A 26,047-nucleotide genomic window follows, 5' to 3' on the forward strand; every position below is an offset into this window, starting at 1 on the left:
AGCCTCAAAGGCGATTCATCATGCTTTCAAACGGTGGTCACAAGATTTATAAGGACATCACCAGTGATAATATTACCAGGACAAATAAACAGTAGGAAATTCTAGATGTGGGAGTTTTAAAGAATGTTTTTGCTTTCACTTGTCAATTAAAAATTATAAGGAAGACCCCCTCCCCCAACACAGACTTTTCCCATGTTATGTCCACTGTACTTAGGCAAATAGGAATTACTTTCTATTTTTTCATTTCACTTGTATGTGAGCTTCCCATATTATCAAATAATAAACCACCCAGTGTCCTACTTTTCATACGTACTGTATTATTTATTAGTTACAATAAGACAGTATTTGTTCCTTACCTAAAGTTCAAGTTTAATGGGATGTCGTATTTTATCTGACAACCTTCCTTCAGAGTTCAAATTCAGTGAAAGATGAATGTTCTAAAACCCAAGGCTGGAGTAGCAGTTTTGTGGGCTGGATGGTCTGTCCTATGGTTGGAAGGTGTTGCTCTGTTGTCTTCAGAGTGGAGGCATGTGTGTGTCTGAGAAAGTATGAGAGAATGAGAGTCCTCTGAGACTCTGTAGTCCAGAGCTGTGATTTTCAACCTAATTCTACTTCCTAATGCCACAACCCCTTCATGTTGCGGTGACTCGATCATAAAGCTGTTTTTGTTGCTACTGTTAGAAATCGTAGTTATCTGTGTTTTCTGATGGTCATAGGCAACCCCTGTGAACAGGTCGTTTGACCCCCAAAAGGGGTCGTGACCCACAGGTTGACGAGGATATCTGAGAGGTGATGGGAGAGAAAAGCTGAAGGATCCCTGGGGAAATGAAGCCTTTTGGAGAGACTTCACATAGGTAAGGTGACAGACGGAACCAAGAAAGGGGAGCCTTCAGGAATTTTAAGCCACTGGTTGGCTTAAGTCCTCTTGCTACTGCACTTTAGAATTAGGTGTAGCGCAGGTGACTTGTCAGGCAGCAAGCCAGAGCATCCTCGGTGGTGGTTCCGGCTGGGCTCCCCCATGGATGTTCTCATCACCTCTTAGGACACAACTCACCAGTTCCCTTCCCTCCCCATTCCGTTTTTGTGGGCTTATTCATTCAGAGTGTGCCCCAGTCATGGCACTCAGCTGCCCTGGCCCCGAAGAGGAGGCCACACAGAGCTAGGCATTGTTGATCCAGATCTGGGACCACCCGGGTGGGAGCAATGGAAACACAGCCTAGTAACACAGAGGCCTCATGACTGACAGCAGCTTCGGGTCAAGTGCCCTGCAGGCTGCCCGGAAAGAGGCCCTGTGTTCCAGGGAGGGGCGGGGCATCGGGGGTCTCCTCCACAAAGCTCCCCTCCTGGGGGAAACAAACCCTTCCTCCAAGCTCCCTTCAGACTCTATGCAAACAACCACGGTGCTAGAGTCCCCTCCACCCCCTTTAGCAAGGACTGCCTGTTGCCTTGTGAGAGTGACAGGTTGAATACAGGAAAAGGAAAACAAGGACCTTAACTCCTGAGGGCCTAGAAACTTAAAGAAAAGAAAATGTGTGTGTGTGTGTGTGTGTGTGTGTGTGTGTGTGTGTGTGAGAGAGAGAGAGAGAGAGAGAGAGAGAGAGAGAGAGAGAGAGAGAGAGATTGAGAACAAACCACAAAACAAAAAAAAAAAACAAGGAAAACAAACGAAAAACTGAATATGTTTACTTAGTAACGGTAGAAAATGTCAGCCTGAATTTTTTTTTTCCATAGTTCTGTTTGTTTAACAGATTTATGACCACCCATGTGGGAATCTCTCCCTATTTCCTTCTCTGATCAGACTGGGACTGAGAGTCCCTGTTTCTCAGACACAATGGCCCTGTCCAGTTTCACAGGAGACAGTTTCTTAAGATGTCTCTGTGGCGCTGGAGAGATGTCTCAGTGGTTAAGGGCACTGACTGCTCTTCCAGAGGTCCTGAGTTTAATTCCCACCAACCACATGGTGGCTCACAACCATCTATAATAGGATCTGACGTCCTCTTCGGGTGTGTCAGAAGACAGCAACAGTGTACTCACATGAAATAAGTAAATCTTAAAAAGAAAAAAAAAAAAGATGTCTCTATGGCCTTCACAGACTGACTGCACCTTAGGCTGCAGAGTAGAGAAGAATTGGTTTAGGAGCAAGTACTTTCTAGCAGTGGGTTGATTTTTTTCTCTCTGTTGTCCAGAATGCTTTCCAATGTCTAGAATATTCCACAGGCTTGCAGGTATCGATCTCTTCTTGAGACTGATCTCTTCTTGTTCTCTCGGGTTTGAGTATCTCCTTCCTATTCCCAGATTAGCTATGTGAATATCATCTATGACTTAGAAAAAGATTCAAATACAGTGATTTATAAGACAAACCTCCTAATATCCTATAGGGAAACTGATGAAAATGAAGAAAAATGCAAATATGCTAAACTTTTTAATATCAAGCATGAGTCATTCTACTGAAGTCTCCCCATCGATGGCCTTAGACTCCACAGGCTCTATTTAGGAAACTTTTCTGTAGGTGACTGCCCCCTGCTGGTAGCCAGCGAGATTAAAGGATACACAGCTAGAACTTCAAGCTGGAGATTTTGTGATATTACTCACCAATTCTTTATTAAGAAGCCTGGAGGAGAATAGTCTTCCATAAGTGGTTATTGTAACTGGGGCTGGTTTTGAAATGCCTTTTGAGATCTAATCCCGTTCTTTTTCTAAATGGCAGCGGTAATCACAGAGACAAATCTATTTAATTTGGAGGAAATCATTCTGTTTGAAAGAGCCCCATGGTAGAGTTCTGCTTTCCTAATCCCAACACAGAAATGATTCCTTTTATCTGAGAAATCAGAATCTGACCCGGGCAACCAAGTGCAAGTGTCCTAGCACCACGCGTCTCTCATCTTCTCCTCCTTTTGACCTCCTATTTTAGGACAATGAGCGTGTCATTGAATATTACCTCATGGCTAATTCCCCCAGCTGATTCTGTCAAGATTTTCCTGTCCGGAGAGGTATCTTTCTCTAGCACACTCCTTGAACTCACTACCATATTTCCATCAACGGGGAAAAAAAATAACAACAAACAAATACATTAATGTAAAACTATTTTTTCTTTATTGAAAGTACATCTACAAAGTGACATTTCCCAGTCCACAGTGGGTACATACATATGCAGAGCCTGTGATGGACCGGCAAAAGGATCACCCTAGGGGAACTGTTTCCATAAGAAATGGTTAGTATAAAAAAATATATCACACGGGGTAAACAGCATTAATTTGACGTGATTAAGGTTGGTTCTACTAGTGTCGCAAAATGACTGCCACATAGATTAACCTCTGTAGTGTATTTCCCAAATAGAGCTTGCCATTAAATGATTACTCCACCGTAGCCTAGTGTTAACCTTTATACACATGGAATGCTCAAGATCTCTAAAAATCATCTCTAACTGTAGATTGGGAGATTCAATTCTAGATGCTCAGTCTGTTAGCATAGTTATGTCCAGTCATCACTTTCGGTCAGAAAGTCTGACGCAGCTGGTACTGTCGGGTGGCTCCCACTGAGTATCTCTGACTGGATATTCCTAAAGGAGTAAAAATAATCTCTTTTAAACCTGGGAGTTGCCTTGCCTGAAAGGAATTCTCCTGCTGTCTTTTCTTCCATTCTCAGTGGTGTTATTTTCATGCTGATTCATCTGCCATTTTTTTTCTTTTTCATTTTTCTTTTTTTTTGGGGATAGGGATACAAACAAGCAAACTCCACTCTAGATGAGCCTTCTGAATGATTTGTCAAGAGACATCTCTATACAAAGAAGTATGTTGTTTTGTCATTCTAAGAAGTTCTGGTTAAAATAGTAAAGACAAAACAAACAAATAAAAAACAGCAAAAAAAAACTTTTTTTTTTTCAGAAATGAGACCATCCACCCAGCTTATAGATCTGTCCCAGAGACATCGTTGGTTGGACAGTGAGATAAGAAACAAGTGGTGTCATACGTTGTTCCTTGGGGACTGATTAGGAATGGAAGACAAAGTGTTTAGGCTAACGGAAAAAGGTGGAAATGTAACTTTCCATTTGGTCCTTAAAGAAAACCAGCTTTTCCTGATCTTAAAAAGGATCCTCCTTTTGTAATGTTGGCCATATTTTATTTTATTTTTCTCGGCTCTTTAGCAAGACCATGAGCACAATTGCTAGTTGCTAGTCTTTTCTTTATTTCCTAAACATCTAATTGTTAGCGGAAGAGGTGGTGGGAGGCTTTCTTCCCTTGGGTTCAGAAAGAGTTCCCAAGATGGGAGTGCTTCCGGTATTGGAAAACAAAATAAAACAGAACCACAGGCCAAAGGGGTGGCCTCCTGAGATGGCCTTCCACCTGTCTACTTGTATAGCCAACATTCTGGACCCAGGATCTAGTGAGCCACGCACAGCCTGCCCCTAGAGAGAAATGTCCACTCCCATTAAGTGTCCTGTCTGAGATCCTTATGTTATACAGGAGCAGGGTCCTTCCTGATGTCACAGAAGTCTGGGCTAGAGAGGCCTATGGTCTCTAGGAGTCACTCATTTTCTGGTTGAGAACACTGAGGCCAAGAGATGAGACAAGGCTCACTCAAGACCATTTGGGAGCCTTACTCCCTGCTCCCCGTCACAGCTGTGCTGTGTGCATGTGGGCATTGTCCTGACGGTGATAAAGTCAGAACTGGAGTCGGAAGACCCAACACCCAACGGGTAACTGATAATTGCTCATCAAGTTGTTATGTTTTAAGAGTAAAACTCAGTTGTGTTCTGAAGGATTTTTACATTTTGAAAGTTGATTTTTTAAATGTTTTTTTTTTTTTTTGGTAGCCTATCGTTTGCTTAATGCTTTTACTTACAAAATAATCGCACGAGATCGTTTGCCATCTACATTTGTAATATTGAAACTGTGTTTGATTATAGTAACTTACTTGGTAAGAATAATATGAAATGATTTAAAAATGTCAAATAAGGGCTAAAACCAATACGTTTCGGCTGCCGTAGAGCCCTCCTTTGTTTTTGGATATTTTCCAATCCTATCAGAGTAGGGAGGAAAGAGGAGCTCACTGGGTTAGTGAGTTCAGAAAGATGGATACATTGTAGAACAGTTTCCAACACCTGGTGCTTAAGAAAACACTTTTGTGTCAGTCTACATCTTGGTTTCACTGTCTGCCACTGGTTTCTCCGGTTCATTGTCCTGGGCAATCAGCTGATATGGCTTTTTCATTTCGTTCTCCTCAATCACGGAGTTCCCCATTTCAACATCTCGGTTCTTCAGTTCATGTCGGGACAAATGCTCAACAATTCCCGCTCCGAGGGAGTCACCGAGGACATTGGTTGTGGTTCGGAGGCGGTCCCTGCAGGTGAGGCAGGAAGGAAGGAAAAGAGAAGGTCTCATAAAAACCACCAGATCCTGGCTTCTACTGTGAATTGGCTGGAGAAGGCTTTAGAAGTATCTTTTAAGTTCTGGGTAGTGTACCCCTTTAATGGATCGATTTCAGACTTGGACACACAACGCCTACAACTAATCACAAGGAAGTGATTAGTTTCTAGCTATTTAGTCTGGCTATAAACAGAAGGTGAACAGTGAGGATCTCTCTCTCTCTCTCTCTCTCTCTCTCAATCTCTGTATGTGTATGTGTGTATATATGTGTGTGTGTGCACACATGCACATGTGTGGAAGCCGGTAGTGTGGTCTTTAATTATTCTCCACCTTATTTTTTGAAATAAGGCATCTTACTAAACCTGGAGATTTAGCTAGATTGGCTTGCTAGCTGTTTCCAATGGTCCTCTTGTCTCTGCCTTTCCAGGGCCAATACTGGAAATGTGTATGCCATTGTGTTCCGCTTCTTCTTACACGGCGCTGTACTGAGGATGGATCTCAAGCCCACAAGCACACAGCAAGCAATCGTACCAGCTGGGTCATTTCCCCAGCCCTCCTTCCGGGTGTATTTAACATTTTCTCTTTCTTTCGTTCACCTTCCATTATACTAATAGTTCTCAAAGCATGCTACAGAGAGTCTCCTTGGAGAAGCGTTCTGGGATTAAAAACAATTTTATACTAATACTATGGACTCATTTGATCCCTTTACTCTTATTTACTCAGGAATTTGTGGTAGTGCATAGACTCCATGATATATTATAGCACAGCACACCGGGTGCAGGAGTGGGATCTGGGATAGTTGAACTGGGATAGTTTGAGCTGTCTGATGTCAACCAAGACATTTTGGAGACTCACAAAATGTATTCCAGCAACATTCTTTCACTAACCTTTTTGTTTAGAAGCGATTGTTTTTTCACAACAATTGTTATTTATGTCAACATACAATGAATCATCATTCTAACTTAAAAAAAATAAATAAAAAGAAAATTTATTGTGGCACACCCCCTCTAATCCCAGCACTTGAGAGGCAGAGGCAGGTGGATCTCTGTGAGTTAGAGGGTTGAGCTCAAGGACAGCCAGGGCTCACACCAAAAAGAAAAAGAAAAATCTCGAGAGTAGAAGCTTGCATCCTTCCAAAGTCCTTTTTGCTTTTGTTGAGACAAGTTTTCATTTGGCCCAGGCTGCCTTTGAACTCATTATGTGGCTGAGGAGGCTAGCCTTGAACTCTGCTTGTGCTGAGATTACAGGATTGAACAATCCTCCCTCCTCCCATCCCTCTCAGTGTACGTGGTGCTGGGGAAGGAACTCAGAACCTCGTGAACACCAGGCAAGCACTTAGCAAGTTAGCTACATCCCCAGCCCCAAAGTTTCGGTCAATTGATGCTTCGGAACCAGGCCATAGGCTTACCTTACCCATCATTGAATTTAATCCCTATAGTGTCAGCAGGAGGCAGAGATCATGGTGGAAACTAGAATGGTTAGGTAGGCTGACTACTGTCACAGGCTCAGGGCTGATCCATGTGATCTGGATGAGCTCTGTCCTCTAGCCTTGGTGCACACTGTTGGACTCTTCCTAGCTCTAGTGATATCATCACACGTGGACTCTGGCATCCAATGTGTCCTCTCTTTGAGCATCCCTTAAACAATTTTTTTTTCCCAGTAGAAGGGAATTTATGAGAGACAAAGGACAGACAATGTCCTTGGAAGGGTGAGGAAAGAAGGCTTAAAGACATGGTGGGGTCTGGGGACGTGTAGAGTAGATTTCTTGGGATTTTCCTCAGAGCCTCTAATCAATTTCACTTGCTTATAAAAGCTCGCTTCCCACTGTTTGCCCAGCTATTCCTCACCTCATGGGTCTCAGACATCTGCCCTGCATTATCTCACTGTAATGGGAAGCACAGGGAGGAAAGGCCTGAGCTGGCACATGGGGTCTGCAGCTCCAGCTGCTGAGAGGATGTGTTGTGCAATCCAGAGAGAGCCTGGCTGACTTATGTCAGCTTTGCAGACACTAGGTCTTTATGGAGTAGGAGGGAAAGCAGCCAGATGTGCCCCACCTGCTGGCTGAGAGGTGGGGGAGTTAGGCTGGGACTCTAGGTAAGGACTGGGGGGGTCTGGTGATGAGGATGATCCCATTAGAAGCCAGTGTGTCTTCCGCTCAGTTCTTCTGCAATCTCACTAGGATGATATCATTGTAGAACTGTGGGGGTGCTAGAGGGGATTGGATCGGGCTTGCGGGTGGGATCTGTGTGTCAGCACACAGTCCCCCAAATACTCACAGAAACCAGTCCACTGCGATGATGAGTGTGATGTCATCCGTGGGCAGGCCCACAGATGTTAGCACGATGACCATGGTGACCAGACCGGCCTGAGGAATCCCGGCTGCCCCGATACTTGCAGCCGTGGCTGTGATACTGTTGACAGAGGAACAAAACCGAAAAGTTACAAATGTCTCCTAGTAGAGAGAATACCTTGCAAGACTCGTGCTCCCGCACTTGAGTGGAGGACCTGCCTTAGAAGGATGGAAATAAATACAGAGACAAACAATTAACTGAGTTAATGGTCAGACTAATTAAAATTGATCATGCACTTTTTATTATGCATTGGCTAATACGGTGAGCGCCCTTTGCCTCATTTGACGGTCTCAATGGTGTGGTGGCCCACAGTGAAGTAGGCTTTATTTTGTGACCATTTTTTAAGTGAAGAAATTGGTGGCTACATTCTTTTCTATGTCCTTAAAATCATTTTGTACGGTATAAAGAGCAACAGAAAGGGGTGGGTGACTCTGTGGTAGAGCATGTGCCTACCACTCCTGAGGCCCTGGATTCACCCCGGCAATGCAATGAAACTTACAGGCGAACTTGAGTTTCAAAGAGCCATAGAGTTATAGCGACAACTTATTTCTAATAATTGCCTTATTCAAGCGACTAAATTTCTATGATTGATGTGGCCACAAAATTAAGTTTATTACTTCAAAAAGCAGAATGATTTATGAACAGAATCCTGTAGTGTGTGTGTGTGTGTGTGGTCAGTATGGACCCAGTTTGTGTGTATGTTAAGTGTCTAGGACTTATTTGATAGGGTGATGCTTAGAGTGTGAAAATGTCTCTTCGGGAATAATAAAGTGTTGGCAAGACTACAGCAATATTAATAAAGCAATGTGTTTGTGGGTAAAGCACTTATGATTCTTCATAGTCCTTCCATGCTATGGCAGTAGAATGGCTAGTTGGTGTGGCTACCTGGAATGGGAACTACATTCCCCAGCCTCCTTTGGGGTACAGACTAAATTCTGGCACATGAAGCACAGATGGAAGTGACTGGCCAACCTCTGACTTCTCCTCTTCCCATTGTCAAAAACTTGGCCGTGTTGAAAAGCCACCACAGGGGCTGGTGAGATGGCTCAGAGGTTAAGAGCACTGACTGCTCTTGCAGAGGTCATGAGTTCAAATCCCAGCAACCACATGGTAGCTCACAACCCTTTGTAATGATATCTGATGCCCTCTTGTGGAGTGTCTGAAGATAGCTACAGTGTACTTACATATAATAAACAAATAAAAATTAAAAAAAAAAAAAAAAGAAAAGCCACCACAGATCGCCCGGGTGAAGGAGATACCTAGAAACTGTGCAACTGCAGCCTTTGTCCCTTACAATGTGGAACTCCAAGTAGCCTTGAAGGCTTTATGGAGCAAACCTTAAAGGGAGTGTATTTGTATCTTCTTTAGGTCTTGTTTAGGTCACTGATACCATTTTCATTATTAGCTCACATGCAGCTGAACCTTTGTCTTAACTTAGGTCTCTTTAGCCAATATGTCAAGATGCATGTGAGAATAGGTTACAGTGTCCCAAGACACTGCTCTCCAGCCTCCAGGGTGGTTACAGTGAGCCTCCTGATTCCCAGTCAGCCAGCGATCCCTGGTCATGGCAGCCTATCCTCACCATTCGACGCTAAAGTTTACTACAGCTATTACCTTTCCTAATGGCTTATATGCATACAGGAAACCATTTCTAGATAAATATCAGGAATATATGGGGTGAGTGATAGAGATTAAAAGACATCACAAGACATACTTTCAGGCATAAAATCGAGATTCACTGTTTATTGGAGGAACGAGAAAACTGTAAAAGACATTGGGGAGGGGCGTTTAGGGGAAGTCCGAAGGTAGACGGGTACTCTGGAAGTACTTTCGAGATTCCATTAGTGTGGGTACATAGAAGAATATCCTTATTTTTAGGAGATGAATGCTGAATGGTGTAAGCAAAATATGACAGGAATAAGAAGAAACAGAAAGAGGGAGGGGGAAGGGAGGAGAGGGGAAGGGAGAAACAGAAGGAGAGAGAAGGAGGGAGTAAAAGAGGGAGAGTACAAAATAGCAAAATATTAATTTCTAGATCTCAGTAGAGGATATTGTAATACTGTTTTAATGTTTCTATGGATAAGGTAACTTTCCTAATAAAGAACTGCACAAACAAAAGCCTGACTTCTAATAATGTTAATATTAGCTAACCCAAGCCCACAGCAATAACGGGACTAGGTGTCTTAAAGCCTCTTGTTCATTGCCTTGGTCTTTCTGGCTTGTCATGCCTACTCCAGTAGTAAGAAAGGGCAAAGAGGTAGATCTGCATGCGCACATGGACTATCTTTGCAGACTACATGGAAAGCTGCTAGGAATGATAGCTTCCTATGCAGAATGAAACTGGGAGATTTGAGAAAAGCACAAATAGGAAAATTACTTTTCATTGGCCATCTTAAATACCGGTTAAATGATTCTCCATAAAATTGAGTTCTCAGCCTTACTTGTATGATCTGTTATTCACCTTATACTGCCTACAAATCAACCCAAGAGAATAAGTTAATCTAGTTTCCAAGTGTATTTTCATTTTTCAATATTGCCTACAAACATAGTTGAATGTTTTCAAAATTGCAGTATAACTTAATGTTTTTAAAATGGAATTATCTGTACTATATATTTTGTAGGTACTTTTAAAAACGAACTAGATGCATTTGTAAGTTCTGATTTGATAAACAAACCAATCAAGGAGCACATGGTGCGAGTGGTATCGTTAATTACTAAAAAGAAGTGCGTACATATCCTTGTATTGGGAAAAGTCTTTGGGAATCAATTGTGGACAATGGTTACCTACTGAAAGATTTAGAGTGATATGGTAAGAGATAAATTATACATTCCAAGTCATACAATTCTGTATTATTTGAATTCACACCTTAGGTTTAAAAGCCGAGAAATACAATGGCTCCCTCTAACTCCAACCTCCTACTCTCGTGTGGTCCCTTCCCAACCAATGTCTTCACCCAACAGGCTCACACTCCCCTCTGTTAAAACCGTTCTGAAGAAAATGATGAAGAGAAATCTCCCCTTGTACCTTATTGTTATAATCTGTCCAAAGTTCAGGTCAAAGTTGTTCACTTGAGCGATGAAAATGGCGGCCAAAGCCTCATAGAGGGCGGTCCCATCCATGTTAATGGTGGCCCCCACAGGGAGCACAAATCTGGTGATGCGTTTGTCCACACCATTGTTCTCTTCTAGGCACTTGAAAGTGATGGGTAGGGTGGCAGAACTGAGGGTAGCAAAACAGGGCTTGTCAGCTGAGGATCCCCCCAGGAGTTCTATGTTTTGTCTTTACTCTTCTGTACAGACAGTTCCTTCCCCTTTCGTGTCCTGACTAGGTCAGCATTGTCTAAAGTACTAGGGGTTAGGGGTAGTGCCGTGGCCTCACAGGGGCACTTGGGCACTCATCTGTGCCTGGATTCCTCCGAGGCATTACTTAGGATGACTCCCGTATCATAGATACCTGCCCCACGTTGTTTTCTCCCTTTTTCTCAGGCAGATGTCAAGGAAGAAGGAAGCCTGTGGTTAGGAAAGGACATTCCCTTTCCCTTTGCCCCTAAACGGATTTACAGATAGCCGTTTCTGGGTCCCAAGGAGATAAGATTCGTATCAGAGGTGAAAAAGCCAATTCAATATTCCTGAAATTTAAAACCCAAAACAAAATGCCTCCACTTACCCCCAGCCCTCAGGCTCAGATCCAAGGTAAAGGTTTAGACATGATCTTTTAGAGGAATAAAGCCGAGTGTATACACACATACCTTGAGGAGGTCCCAAGGGCTGTGATGAGCGCTTGCAGCAGCCCTCCAATGAAAACCCAGGGGTTCTTCCGAGTTACCAGGAAGTAGAGGAGAGGCAGGACGATGACAGCATGAATGAGGAGGCCGACAATGACTGTCACTGTGTACATGGCAAGCTGCCCCCCAATCACACCCATGTCTTCCATCTCAACAATCTTCCCTGCGATCAAGAAGAGGATGCCCAGAGGCGCATACCTATGACAAAGCAACGCATGCTCAACTGGGAGTTTGTTTTCCTATAACTTGTTGCATGTAAATTACCAAGTAGGAGAGAAAAAGGAATAAAACAAAACGAAACGGAAAAGACAGGGGATTTCCAAGCTAAGATGTGTAGAAACTACAAATGTCATTCTTTTCTATTTAAAACACAAAATTCCCCAGATATCTCTAAATCGGGCCTTCCTTTTACTCTGAATTGCTCTAGGATACCACCACCTTATCCCCACTGGCCTTAGACTTTAGGAAGGAGAATAATTTTGATTCTCACCTCCATTTTCCTAGACACAGTTAGGTCTCTGTTAGGGTCTTCAGATGCCTGCAATTCCCATTCCCTCTTGATTCCTGCTAAGTACTGGGAACAAGCCACTATACCAATACCACGCTTTTCAGAACATTTTCCACACCACAGCCTGCTTCCCAAGCTAAAGCAGGCAACACGCTATGGCATGCCATGCCATGTGATGCCAGTGTGTTAGACGAACACTTAACTGTCTTACTCTGCTACAGTGGATCATCAGAAAGCACAGAAATTTACATTACAACACATAACAGTAGCAACCAAAATAATTTTGTGATCGGTGGTCACCACAACAAGAGGAAGGGTTGCGGTGTTAAGAAGGTTGAGAACTACTTGCTGTAGGGCCACTTTTATTGCTTTCTTCCATAACTATGTTCCACTTAAAATATCACTCATTAATTTTCTTCAAGTAACCTTTCATACTTAAGTAAATTTCCTTTCACAGGAAATTTTATGTTACTATGTAAACTAAATACTAGTACCGCTTGCCATAAATAGAAGGCCATAAAATAAAGCCAGAGCTATTAAAATTAATAAAGTGTGTGGATGTGCAACTACAGTCAGGTTATAGGCATTTGAATTAAGTAATTATCCACAGGCTGTTACTCACAGTCCCTGCAAGAATGGGCAACTGACCCCAAGATGACTCACACTGAACTAGCCCTACTTGCTCAAAGGCCAACTTTCAACTCCCTTTGTGTGATGTGTGCACTAAGCTACAGCAAAAACATACTGCCAAAGACAGAAGCCAATCACCCTTGAGGAGGAGGGTCTGCTGGGAAGTACGGGGGACTTGCCGCAACTCGAGAAATACAATGCTCCTTTCAAAGGTCCTTTAAAAATGCAGGCCAGGAAATCACAGAAGTACCTGTTCTCAGAAATGTCATAATTCAATGTTGAGTGGGTAGGCAAATGTATAGCTAGAAGAGCCTTGAATGGGCTCCTTTCATAGAAGAGGTGAAAGGTGGAGGGATTTTAATAATATGAAGATAAATGTCCACTTTCAGCCCGGCCAGGATTTCAAAGGAGCTTTCCATTTGAAGGCTCCTGTGGGGACCACATTGTGACCTGCCTTTGTGCCAAGTTCATATTCGTCTTGTGCAAACTCCAAAAAGATGTGGATTTCTATGGGCTTTGTGGGCATTAGAGACAAAAGATATTTTTAATCATGTTGGTGAGTGAACGCTTTTCTTAGCGATTGATGCCTTCCTGCCCCGGGTGCCAAGAAGGACCCTAGATATTAAAAATGAAGGATGAAAGAAAAGCAGCTCCCACACTAGGCCTGAGCCAAGCAAGGCTCTCTCTCTCTGCTGGGGACAGTTTATTTTCCAAAGTGAATGCTCTCCCCTTCCCTTTGGATTTAGTCTTTTCTTTTGTCTCCTGCCCTGAATCTTTTTAAGAGAAGTTTTGTTGTAAGTTGTGGCTTAGCAGTCCACGATACTTCCTTTGAGTCCTCCTGGATGCTGCTATAGCTTTGCCATATACTCTCTTTCTTAGGGTTCAAACAGAAGGGAGAACTTATCCCCCACTCCCCCAACTCCCACCCCAATGAGCTCAGAGCCTATATTTGCTTTTTTTCCTACTGGGGATGTTCTTTTTGTATGACAGGGTGTGCCTAGTCATTCTGATCTGAGCAGAAAGAGTCACCTCAAGCCTTTCTGTACCACCCAGGGTGGATGGCACACCTTCTCTCTGTCTTTTCACCACACTTATCAGGAATATGATATATATTTGCTTATTCTTTCTTTGTTTCCTTTAGAAGCATGTGAGATGTAGAGTACCCTCTCTGCTCTCTGCTGCTGTGGCTAGTACACTTGGTTCTCTATGCTAATCATAGAGCAGACACTCAGGAACTGTGTGAATAAATAACCAAGCGCATGTAAGCGGATGAATGGGGTATGGGAATCTAACCTTTTCAAAACAAGGAAGGAAATTTAGGTTTAGGGCCTGTGCAGTGCCAGAAACACACTGACTTTCTTCTGGCTTCTGCAGGAAGATCACTATAAGTATCCATCTTGGTGGTGTCGTTCTCAGGACAGACAGACACAGAATGCAATAAGCCTCTCATACACAGCTAGGGAGCACACAGAAATACATACCACATTATCACCGCTACCAGTCTCATGATGGCTTCATTAAGAGAATCAAAGAAGTCTCTCAGCGCTTGCCCCTGCTCCTTCATGTTTCCGATCACAAAGCCGAAGCACATGGAGAAGACTACTAAACCCAGGGCGTTGACCCCATTCACAGATCCAGGAACGGGCACCATCTCCTCCCGGATCCGGGTTAGAGTCTCCATGGCCCCTGACACGTTATTGATCACGGCACCCAAAAGCGTTTCGTTGGACTGGATGGGCACTTTAAAGCTTCTCTTCTCATAGCTGGTTTTAAACTTAAAAAATAAGAAGCATAATAGGAATTGAGTGATTGTTAAGCTCTCTTGCTGTCCTGATAATATGTAATCTTCTATCCTGATAATATGTAATTTTGTATTCAAAGGGTAGTGTTATAGACAGTGTCTATATCTACCCACCTATGTATGTTTTATCTAATTTGTGCCAAATCCCTGTTTCTCAACACTGACGCAAACCATTGAAATACATATGAATCACAACACACACACACACACACACACACACACACTTGAATCCAGTACATAACACATTACAATAAAGAGGGGATATCTGTGTAAAGATCTTAGACACAACATACGCACACATCTCTGCTTTCCTTTGAACTTTTGGTAGAATGACTATAATAAGATTTTTCAAAGAGCCCCAAACTCAAATACCCATGAATCCTCTTGCCTTCTATGGACATCATGCAGTAGGATCATACATAAAAATAACCTACCACCTTTCATTTTATAGCCCACAGCTACGTAACAGGATAGACACTTTACCTCACAGGGTTGTGGCAAGGACCACATTAGGTACCACAAGGGTGTATAACATTATTGTGGACTAGTGGTGCTCAGTGACAACAGCCTTTGGGATTAGACCTGGTTGGAAACTTCAGAGGATGGGAGGGAAGATCCTCAAGTCTTCAAGTCAGTCCTGATATTATAAACACCAATCCTTAATAGTTCTGTGGTAAGGATAACCTGCTTGTTCTAAGCCACTTCTCTCCTAAGCTAACCCATGACCCCTTACCTCTCACCCTTGACTTTATAACTCCTGCATAGATGTTCCAGTCAGCCAGTGCTGAGAACTCGCAGTGAATAAAATTAAGACTGCCCCCCTTTGAGCTCCAGAAAAATGAAATTCCCACCCGGGCCTTATAGCATTGGTAGGAAAGCATCATTGAGTCATGGTGGATGAATGCTGACTGGGTTAAGAATCTAGGAAGGCACGACCACACATGGAGCGCTTGGCTATTTTTGTACCAAGAATGAGCAGGAGACTTTCTGGTCTGTTGGAAAACCACTGTCTCCAAACAAGGACATGGTCAGCTGTCAATACTGGAGATTGTTGGTTATTTTAAAAACACATAAAATTCGAGTACAGTCGACTCTCAGTCTCTTCACTCCCGGGTATTTGTGGATTCTGTGGATTCTCTGGGCTACATTTTCAAGTCTGGTCGTTTTGTCTTAATCCACCTACTCTGTACCTTTGCACACAGTTTAGAGCCTACTCAGAAACTGCAGCCTTATTTGCAGTCTAGTCTAAACCAACTATGTCTTAGGGCAACACGTCTGCTTCCCCCTCACAGGGCGCCAGCGCATACAAGCTGAAGGCAAGTCTGTGAAGTTCAACGCTTTTCTCATCTAACAGATCTAGAGATCAGCATTTTTCTTGTCACCTTTGCCTACAGATGAGCAGATAGACCCATGATGCTGGGATGCTTGGTTAAATTGAAACGGATTTACTATTTATTGTTATTGTAGTTCTTGAATAAAGAAAGTTAGATTTTTCACCTGGCTGAGCATTTTTGACTTTTGTGGTCCTGGGAACTAAACATCATCCTTCATGTGCTCTCTAAGCACTGTACACCTAGACTGTGTCCACATCTCCCTTTTTATTATATATGTATGTATGTATGTATGTATATATATATATATATATATATATACATATATATATATAACTCAAATGTTTTATTTAAATATTATAAAATATGTATTGTATTTCAAATATTATTTTATTTAAATTATCTTAATTATTTGAATTAATTAAATTAAATATACTTAACTAAAGTTTTATTGTATTTATCTATCTAGTGGGGGTAGGGACACACGCCATGGTGCCCATGTGGAGGTCAGAGAGAAATTTGGGAGAGTTTGTTCTCCCCTTCCAACACGTGGGGCCTAGGGATTGACTTCAAGTTATCAAGCTTATTGGCAAGTGCTTTTACCAGCTAAGCCATTTTGCCTGCCCTTTACTTTATACTTTGAGACAATATCTCATTAAATGACCCAGACTTGAACTCACTCTGTAGTCCAGGCTAGCCTTGGAATTGTTATTCTCTCTCTCTCTCTCTCTCTCTCTCTCTTTCTTTTTTCCTTTTTAAAAAGGAGTGTGTTTGAATCTTTCAATCTGCTTGTGCATTATCTTTTACAAATAGTCTAAACATGTGTGTGTGTGTGTGTGTGTGTGTGTGTGTAGGCGATGTTGTCTGACATATGTAAAATACAGTGTTTGATAAGGTCAGGGTTTGAGTTGTTTCTTTTCTTTTTCTTTTTCTTTTTTTTTTTCAAGACAGGGTTTCTCTGTATAGTCTTGGTTGTCCTGGAATTCAGTAGACCAGGCTGGCCTCGAACTCAGAAATCCACCTGCCTCTGCCTCCCAAGTGCTGGGACTAAAGGCGTGCACCACTATTGCCCAGCTCAGGGTTTGGTTTTATTTTGTATGTCCCAAACTAAAGGTTTGGTGATTTGGTACCACATGTAAGGGTGTTTGGGAAGTAGAATTTAATCTGTTGCATGTTTTCCTTTTCATAGCTTGGGCAACAAAGCTTTACTAATCAAGGGGGTTAGAATGAACTATGTTTCCCAATGTGAGAAGATATTTGTGTCCACCATGTAGAGAGCCAAGAACTGCTTAGATGTGAGGCAGAAGGGACTGTACCCTACCAATCACTCCAGGTGGAGTCTCTGGGTTGCTTTCTGGGAGGCAGCATGGAGTGGTGGGAAGAGGTTGGAACATATGGATCTGAATTTGGGCTCTGCCATTTACTACTTGTGAGAACTTGTGCTCGTTACATAATCCCCCATTCTCATAAATGAGCTGCCTCACGGGTGAAATGAAGACAGTGATACCATGTTCGTGTGAGGACTAAATATACCACTGGTGCTTGGCACACAGCAGGCATTCCTTAAACGATGATGCCATCCCTTTCTGATATGGGACATCTTTAGAATCCCGAAGGCTCCTCTTACACTTCTAATAAGTAGATCAATGATTTTTAAATCAAATCCAGAAATAGAATAGTCTAACTTTAAAGCAGGTCGTCAATGTATTTATTCATATTTGAATTGGCTTGCTTTGGTGCATTTTTGAATAGGAACATAAGGAGAGGAAGAAAGAGAGGGCCTCCCAATTAATCCTCTTTAAAATAACCCAGTAGACCCAATGTTGTCTGCAAGATGAATGTGCCTGGCAAGTAGGCCACCTTTAATAAAAGCAAAGGACCATCGTCACCAAAGTTTCCCAGGTAATCCTGGTGCTTTCCATACAGTTGGTCAGAGAAGTATTTCTTACTGCAGAGAAATGAGAAGGTAGGAGAAGAGGGCCCTACTGGCTTGCTACATCCAAGATGAGTTTACATATTTTATTATTTTTAAGTGTGTGTATGTGTGTGTGTTTTGAGTATGGATATGAGGACGTGAATACAGATGTCTGAAGAAGCCAGAGGGGTTAGATCTACTGCAGCTGAAGTTCCTAGGGGTTGTGAGCCACTGGACACAGGTGCTGGGAACCTAGCTGGGGTCCTCTGGAAGAGCTGAAGAGCTGACAGGGCTTTTTTTTTTTTTTTCCACTGAGCCATCTTTCTAATCCCCCAAGAAGAATTTAAAAGGTGACTTGGTCGCTGGACAGCACTTACCTGTTTAAAGCAGGCTTCTACCAGATTGGGAGGGAACATGTTCCTGCAAAGAGAACAGCAGTCATTCGCAAAACTTCCCCGACAGTATCATTGTCCCTCAAATACCGCTTCTCATGTGTCTAAGGTAAGGAATGCACTGAATCAAGTAGCAAATGCAAAACCCAGAAATTGTGACTTGAAGCTGGAGGCGCGGTGGTTCCTAGGTACGGTCCACGCAATTCATAGTTTTCCGAGGAAGCTTACACAGTAGTGAGAAATAAAAAGGCCATATCCATGTTCCATCAGCACCCTTGTTCAGTTTGATTGACAGCTCTCCCGCTGGTTGCAGTTACTGCACCTACCCTGGGGCCTGTTTCCCACAGCTGCAGCTCCTTCTGGGCTCTACAGCTCCTTCCTGTGTCCCTTCACAGACAGGGTTGATGACAAGACAGATTCCTTCTTGTCTCACGAGACCTTGGAGCCTCCCAGACTCTGTTTTAAAGACAGGGTCTTGCTAGGTAGCCTGGCTGAGGCAGGCCTCCCACCCATGCATGATTCGCCTGCCACAGTCACCCAGGGCTGAGATTATAGTTTGCAACGCATGCATGCTGACTTTCAAAGTTCCTCTTGAAGATGTAGTGTGAGTCTCGCTAGGTGCCGGCTGATGCAAGGGCGAGTGTGGAGTGAATTAAGGAAAATGTCCGGCTCAAACTTGGGCTTCTGTCCATGATCATCAACTCCATGGCAAGTGATAGATAAGATTTAATTGTAATCAACGTCTAGTTGTTTATAAAACACTACTGAAGAGCATCCTTCAACATTCACTCCTAGCCTGCCAGGCCCTTCCTTTGCAAATGGTATAAAAGCAGGAGCATTAGTCAGGAGTGGTCAGATGAACACTGAAGACCCAGCTGAGCCATACTGTTGTTTGCAATGGACAACAACGATACAGACTCATTTTAAGTTGGGAGTCTAAGGAACGGGTCACACTTTGCTAGAAACTGGCTTTATAGAGTAAGACTTGGGAAAAGAACATTAAGAATTATCCAATTGGGGCTACAGAGATGGCTCAGTGGTTAAAAGCACTGACTGTACTTCTAGAGGTCCTGAGTTCAATTCCCAGGAACCACATGGTGGCTCACAACCATCTGTAATGGGATCTGATGCCCTCTTCGGGTGTGTTTGAAGACAGTGACAATGTATGCATATACACAAAATAAATAAATCTTAAAAAAAAAGTTATCCAATTATCCCAGGGTGAAGGGCACAGTGGAGAGAACTTAGTGCCGACGGTTTTGAAGCCTACAGCAGGGCTCTCCAGATCAGCCATTTCTTCATCATCTCACCTCATTTATGTGGGATCAGAAGACATCTACCCAATATCAACTTCTGCTTGAAGAAAGGAGAGATGTGACTTCTATTTCAAGCCTGACAAGGCTGGTTCTGTCCAAACACTCTTTGAGAGTTTGGTTGGCGATCCCACAATTTAAGAGGGATTGGGCTGTCAGAGTACACACCCCAGGGACGGTTTTCAAGGACATACCTGATCAAATCCAGGAAGGCATCTGCCGCAGTCACCTGCACGACTTTACCTTCTCTGTACATGTTTTCCTTTGTGCCCTTTCCGGGGTGGATGATGATGACAATGATTATGCCAATCACCACAGCAATGATGGTGGTGGTCATGTAATAGACGACAGCTCGCATCCCCATCTTCCCGGATGCCTTACTATCTAGGGCCGCCATTCCTGGGGAAGGCAAACAGAAGATTTTCAGGAAGTCAGTCCAAAGGAGTCTCCAGTGGAAGACGATGGGAATCAGCACTTCCTCCTACGCTCACTTTCCCCATCCCTCCCAGAAGTACTGTCTGTGAGAATTTGTCAATGACTAGGTGATCACTCATGTTTACTCCAGGAGTTGATTTCATGTGGCTAAGTAACACCAGCTTCCCAAAAACTTGAGGTGCAATTGATTTCTTCCCTCAATTATTATTACTTGGGAAACCTACTATAGGTGTAAGCAGTGTGTGTTTGTGTGTGTGAATATGTATACAGAATTTCTTAAACTTGTTTCCATCAGGATAGGCTAAGTTTCCTCGTGAAGAATTACTATTTTATATGTATTTCATGTAGTTTTCTGGGTACCTTTCTCTTCTATAACATTTGTTTTCATTACAAGCACTTGCCAATCTGTCATCAATTTGAACTTCAGGCAAACATTTGGGTCCTAAAAGCTAAAGTTCTTATATTGGTTGTTTGCTGTTTTGTTTGATCCCATTTAATAAAGTTCAAATGATGTTTTTGTTTTGTTTTGTTTTGTTTTGTTTTGTTTTGTTTTGTTTTGTGGAGTTCTCGTTTTTGTAAACTGTCTTCTTCTATCCTATCCCACGGGCCATCTCACGACAGGTTAAAAATGGCTCTCTGTCTTCAAGAAATATTCAGAGTCTACTTAAGGTAAACTCTAAGTGTTAATCAAGGTGAAAAAGGATGTTTGGTTTTTAAGGGCTCCCAGGGGTATAGGCTAATGGGATATACCTCAGGGTTTGTCAGTCTGTAAAACAGTGGGAAAGCAACCCTCAACAGACTAACTCAGCTGTAAGAACATGGCATCTCCTGTCTGCTCAGCGGTTTCTCCACTTCCTTCCTTTATCCTCCCAATTCTATTACAATGCTAAAATATAATTACTAATATAATCTAATCAGACTGTTTTATTTACTGTTTCTTAAGACTTATTTTTACTTATGTGCATGTGTGTGTGTGTGTGTGTGTGTATGTGTGTGTGTGTGTATAAATACTCACAGAGTCCAGAAGAGGGCATCAGATTCTCAGGACCTAGATTTACAGGCAGTTGTAAGCTGCCCAGTGTGGGTGGTGGGAATTGAACTTGGGTCCTCAAGAGTATCAGAGAGCACTCTTAAGTGCTGACCCATCTGTCCAGCTCCATGATTAACTAAGTTGTACCTTTATAAATCTACTAAAAGATAACAGTATATTTCTTTTTTTAAGTGATTTATTTATTTTTATTTTATGTGCATATAGTGTAACTGGATGTTATGTCTATATGAGGATAGTGAATTCACTAGAGCCAGAGTTCCAGACTGTTGTGAGTTGCTGGGAATTGAACCTGGGTCCTTTGGAAGAGCAGCCAATGCTCTTAATTACTGAGCCACCTCTCCAGACCCATTAATATATTTCAATGTCAGTGCCCACATTTATACAAACAAATTTAGGATAAATACTGGAAAAAGTATTTATGATTGTTAAGTGAGTGATTAGATTTGCCTAAAAAATGTTGATACAAAGGTATTGAAGGAGGGATTAAAGTTATGACTTTCAACTTATAATTCTAATAATCTAGTTATATCATTTATAATTTTCATAAGCACTTACTTAATAGCACCTAAGGTCTAAGATTTTAGTGACTAGCAAGTAGACTGCAGACTCAAACTTAGACCGTATGTAACTAAGTTTGGTTAACGTGTTGCCCTGAGATGACCAACAGCAGCCTCACAGAGGAGGTTGACTGGCTTCATTTAGTGCATGAACTTGACCTCTTATCTTTGAAACCCAGGGTTGAGTATCCATTTACTGAGATGGCACCGCTCAGAGCTTCAACCAGTTAAAATTGGGCTAATCTGTTCTCAGAGGAAGTGTTCATCCCCATTTTCACTCTCAGGTCTGATTCATGCGCCAAAATATCTTGACTTGGCTGTGATTGCAATGGTAGCTCCGTGAGGAGGCCCATGCTCTATCAGGATTGCCTGGCTTGACAGCACTGTGCTGTATCAGCCTTCTGGCTCTTTCCCTGTTTGCTTGGTGAGAGGTATAAGTGCAATAGTTGCTATCTGGGCTGGGAGGTACCAGGCAGCAGGATTTTCTTCCTCCAGGAGGAGGCTTTCTTTTCCTTTGCCTCCTATCCTGCGGTCCTTCTCAGATGTCTTCTCTGATGCTTCTGCCCATGACTGTCAACCTATAACTATTTAGAGAGAACACTGGTGGTCAAGATAGCAACGGGATCCAAAGTTGCAGACAGAGGAGGAGGATTCCATACCCTTCCCCCACCCTCGACAGAGGGATAAGAATGTTATCATAGTACCCACAGTGAAGGGACACAATCTTCAGGAAATGGTTTATAGGGTTGTTTTTTTAAAATGTTTTGAATGAAAACCAACATAAAAAATATCTTTTCATACTTTCTGAAATCATGAAGACAACCATCTGAAGGCATTTTCTGAGCAACGAACACAAAATGAGCACCGTACTTCTGCATATTGGCCCTTTAGTTCTGAGAGAAAATAAAGTGCTACTGTTTCAACCATTAAGATGCTCTCACTAACCAATTCTCTAGGGAAGTCCTTCTCCTAAGGAGAGTCTGATGTGCCCACAGGACCACTTGCTCACTTCTATTCCTGGCATACTCCAGCTTGTAAAACTAAAGACCCCAACAAGAACAAGGCCATGTGTTTGTTGTTGCCAGGAAACAGCAGGGTGAGGTGTACAAGTCGTTCCTCACACAATAGCCTTGAAACTAGCGGGACCTCAGAAACGATAGGAGAATTCTAGAAGACAAAACCTCGAGTGAGCAGGGATTGTTCTTCCTGTCCCACACCTGAACTCTGGTAACCATCCTCTCTCCCCGACGTGGTGAAATACGAGAGATCAAGCTCTCCAGCGGAGACTAAACACACGTAAAGAGAGTCTGCGGCGGCAAGGTTAAGGCACTAAATCACGTTGTAGGAAGGGGGACTTTGGCAGGAATGTCCCAAATGTTTAGAGAGGAAAAGTTTGCATACATCCTTGTCATTTAGCTTAAAATATAGAGGAGAAAAGGGTATCGAGGCGGTGGGGGGATGGGAAGTCACATGGGTGTGGGGTGTGTCACGGGAGCCGTGTGTGTATTTAGCTTAACATGTCTGAAAAACACATTCCAGAGAGAGTTGTTAAGATAGTGAGCTCATTGGTTTCCTTTTGCTCATTGACATTGCAAACATCTTTATTAGGAAAAAGCCCCGCTACCAGAATCCTGGAATCCAAAGCAACCCTCTGTTGTATTCCTGTTAAAGTACCCCCGTAGCTCTTCCAGGCACAACAATATGCCTGTACATTTTGTGTGATTTGAATTAACCTTTATGTTTATCCATGGGCCCATTCATAAAATCCTAATGATATATATGTCATTTAACTCCATGACAGGGCATAATGCAGATATTGTCGATATTGTTTCGTAGGTAAAGAAACAAGAACCCAGAGAAGCAAATAACTTGCCCTTTGTTTTGCAGCTAATAAACCTCAGTGGCAAGATCAAAACCAGGCTTCTGAAAGACCGTCTTCCTGTTTTACATCCTTCTGGGAGTTGCTCACATAATGCTGGCTTGTTACCCATGTTGATGTTTCCTAGCCTTTGTGTGTTGAGATGAGATATAGTCCTTGGCTTGAGGAGGATGCTACAATAGGGATGTCATTAGAGAAAGCCTCCGTTTCTCTACATGCTTTAGATCTACCCAAGGACCAAGCTGAGTACTCCCTGTCACTGGGAGAAATAATTAGAGAGGCGATCCGGCAGTGTGAACCTCCCTCCACTCCTAGAAAAGTGGCCCAGAGTAGGCAGGTGTGCTGTAATAGAGAGTGGAGGGTGATTGACTTTTCTGACTGTGAGCAGATTTTGCTTCTGATGAAAAAAAATCTATTTATCAATAACCAATCATCATGCAAGTACCTATTTCTGAAACCCTTGCATATATTTAAGAGTTAAGTACTGACCAGAGAAAGACACAACAGGGCGGGTTCTAGAATATCAAAGACTTAAAAATGGCTACGGACACCTGTGTGTCTGAGGTGGTAGTCACTTGGAGATATGAAGCAAACTTCTCGAAGCAAATATAGAATAACTGTTTTACTTATGAAGAAAGTCTTTTGGTAATCAGCTTATCATGGTGAACATGCACCAAAATTCATGAGGTATTTTATAGAGGGAAGAGAGGGAGTATTTCCTGCCTACTATGTGGAACTCTGAATTGTAAATTAAATTTTTTTTTTTGATACGATGCTCTCTATGACTTGGATAAATGAAATATGTCTTCAGCCAAGTTTTAAAGGGGAACATAAATAACTCCAAGCTCCCGAGGTTCCGTCATTTTCATGGATTCCACTCTCCCATCTGCTAAAAAATGTATGCCTTTCAGATGCACATACTTCAGTCTGCTTCCACTCACAGTTCCTGTCTCTGGATTTGGAACAAGAAATCCAAAGCAACCTTCTGTTTTGAATTGTCTTTCTGCGTATCGTCATGATGCTGCGTTATTCTACCAAGGGCCCTGGACCAGGCCCAGTGGGGGATAGAAAAGGGTGAGGCAGATGCTGATTCAAGACAATCGCTCTGCTTCGGTTCTGAGTTTTTTTAGATGTGCTCCTTCTCTACAATGCACTCTCAAACACTCATCTAATGAAAGCCGCCTGTTTCCAGCCCTCCTAGAATTACAAGATGGGCAAATTTACAGCAAAGAACTCAAGGATGAACACGTACCGTATTCATGGGAATACAAGGTTATGTGATTTCTAAAGACAGGAAAATTAAACTCTTAAAAATACAGTTTATTTCATGTTTCTATTGTGGATAGAAAAATGAGTCCTGGTATGTTGAACAGCTGCCCACTGCTGAGTACTGGGCAAACAGTCACCTACAAAGGGTTTGGAACCAGAAGGCCAAACGCTCATAGAGAAAAGACTTAGGGAGTGATCACCCAGCAAGTCATTTTAAGTCCCTGACTACAACTATGCAAACATCTTTTGTATCACACTATTTTCTTCTGGCTCTTTATAGATTAGACAGTAAAGAGAACGCCAATTTCTATGATTCTATCTACTTTTGAGGAAATCTTTAAAAGACAGGTTTCAAATTAATGGTAAAGACTGCGTGTGTCATACTGGAACTGGTAGTGTACAATTTAGCTGCTCAGGAAGAACTCAGGAATGCAAGTTCAAGGTCAGCCTGGGCATCTCAAAGTGGAAAGTCTAAGGCAGGCCAGGGCTGCAGCTGGGCCGCATCTGTACCTTCTTGTCTTAGTTTCTCTGCTTGCTGGTATAGTTCGTTCTTTCAGGTGGGCACACATGGTGTCTTAGAGTTTGCATTCCTACACAAAACAACATGACCAAGAAATAGGTTGGGGAGGAAAGGGTTTATTCAGATTATACTTCCACACTGCTGTTCATCACCAAAGGAAGTCAAGACTGGAACTCAAGCAGGTCAGGAAGCAGGAGCTGATGCAGAGGCCATAGAGGGATGTTACTTACTGGCTGGCTTCCCCTGGCTTGCTCAGCTTGCTTTCTTATAGAACCGAGGACTATCAGCCCAGGGATGGCACCACCCACAATGGGCTGGGCCCTCCCACCCTTGATTACTAAGTGAGAAAATGCCTTACAGTTGGATCTCATGGAGGCATTTCCTCAAGGGAGGCTCATTTCTTTGTGATAACTCAAGCTTGTGTCAAGTTGACACCCAAACCCAGCCAGCTCACATGGGTAATTGCTATTGTTCTATCTTTCAAGACTTTTGACAGAAAAGTAACTAAATTAATAAGCAAACAACAAAAGTAGACAGAGAAAGGTGACTTCTAAAGAAGAGGCGCTTACTTCTCAGGTTTTGAAGTTGATTTAGTGGGTCATAGCTTATTATTATTTGTTTAATCAACTAACAGAAGAAACTAGCACAGAAAATACTAGAATATATCACACGTGGTAAAGATGAGCAATATTTGCTGGAGTTGTCTTCAGCTTCCCAGACACAAATATGGAAGTGCCAGCCACACTGTAGGATGTATTTGTCATCGAGGTTCAGATTTACAAGCACTGGCTATATCCCCACTCAGCTGACATTAGGGCTTTAAAAAGGAACCATATACTGTGGCCTTCCCTTCACTACCTGTGACTCTGGCCTGTTCCAGGGACCTAAGAACTAGCTTGTTTTCACAAGAAGAGGCCAAGGGAATAGGGATTGGGTTTCCAGTG

At 42.6% G+C, this 26,047-nt stretch overlaps 1 protein-coding gene across 1 annotated transcript in view; it reads right to left on the minus strand.

Annotated features, from left to right (window-relative positions):
- Positions 1 to 3,070: 3,070 nt before the first annotated feature.
- Slc1a3 (solute carrier family 1 member 3) overlaps positions 3,071 to 26,047 on the minus strand; it is a 76,775-nt gene continuing 53,798 nt past the window's right edge. Inside the window, exons 4-10 of the mRNA XM_028767554.1 lie at positions 19,587 to 19,791; positions 18,065 to 18,107; positions 14,122 to 14,414; positions 11,467 to 11,700; positions 10,743 to 10,937; positions 7,643 to 7,777; positions 3,071 to 5,340 (exon numbers count right to left, since the gene is read on the minus strand). Coding sequence (XP_028623387.1) covers positions 5,133 to 5,340; positions 7,643 to 7,777; positions 10,743 to 10,937; positions 11,467 to 11,700; positions 14,122 to 14,414; positions 18,065 to 18,107; positions 19,587 to 19,791 — 1,313 coding nt within the window. The 3' untranslated portion in view covers positions 3,071 to 5,132. The remainder of the gene's footprint in view (positions 5,341 to 7,642; positions 7,778 to 10,742; positions 10,938 to 11,466; positions 11,701 to 14,121; positions 14,415 to 18,064; positions 18,108 to 19,586; positions 19,792 to 26,047) is intronic.

This window comes from Grammomys surdaster, unplaced genomic scaffold, assembly GCF_004785775.1.
Source record: "Grammomys surdaster isolate TR1022 unplaced genomic scaffold, NIH_TR_1.0 174, whole genome shotgun sequence".
Classification (NCBI taxonomy): Eukaryota; Metazoa; Chordata; class Mammalia; order Rodentia; family Muridae; genus Grammomys; species Grammomys surdaster.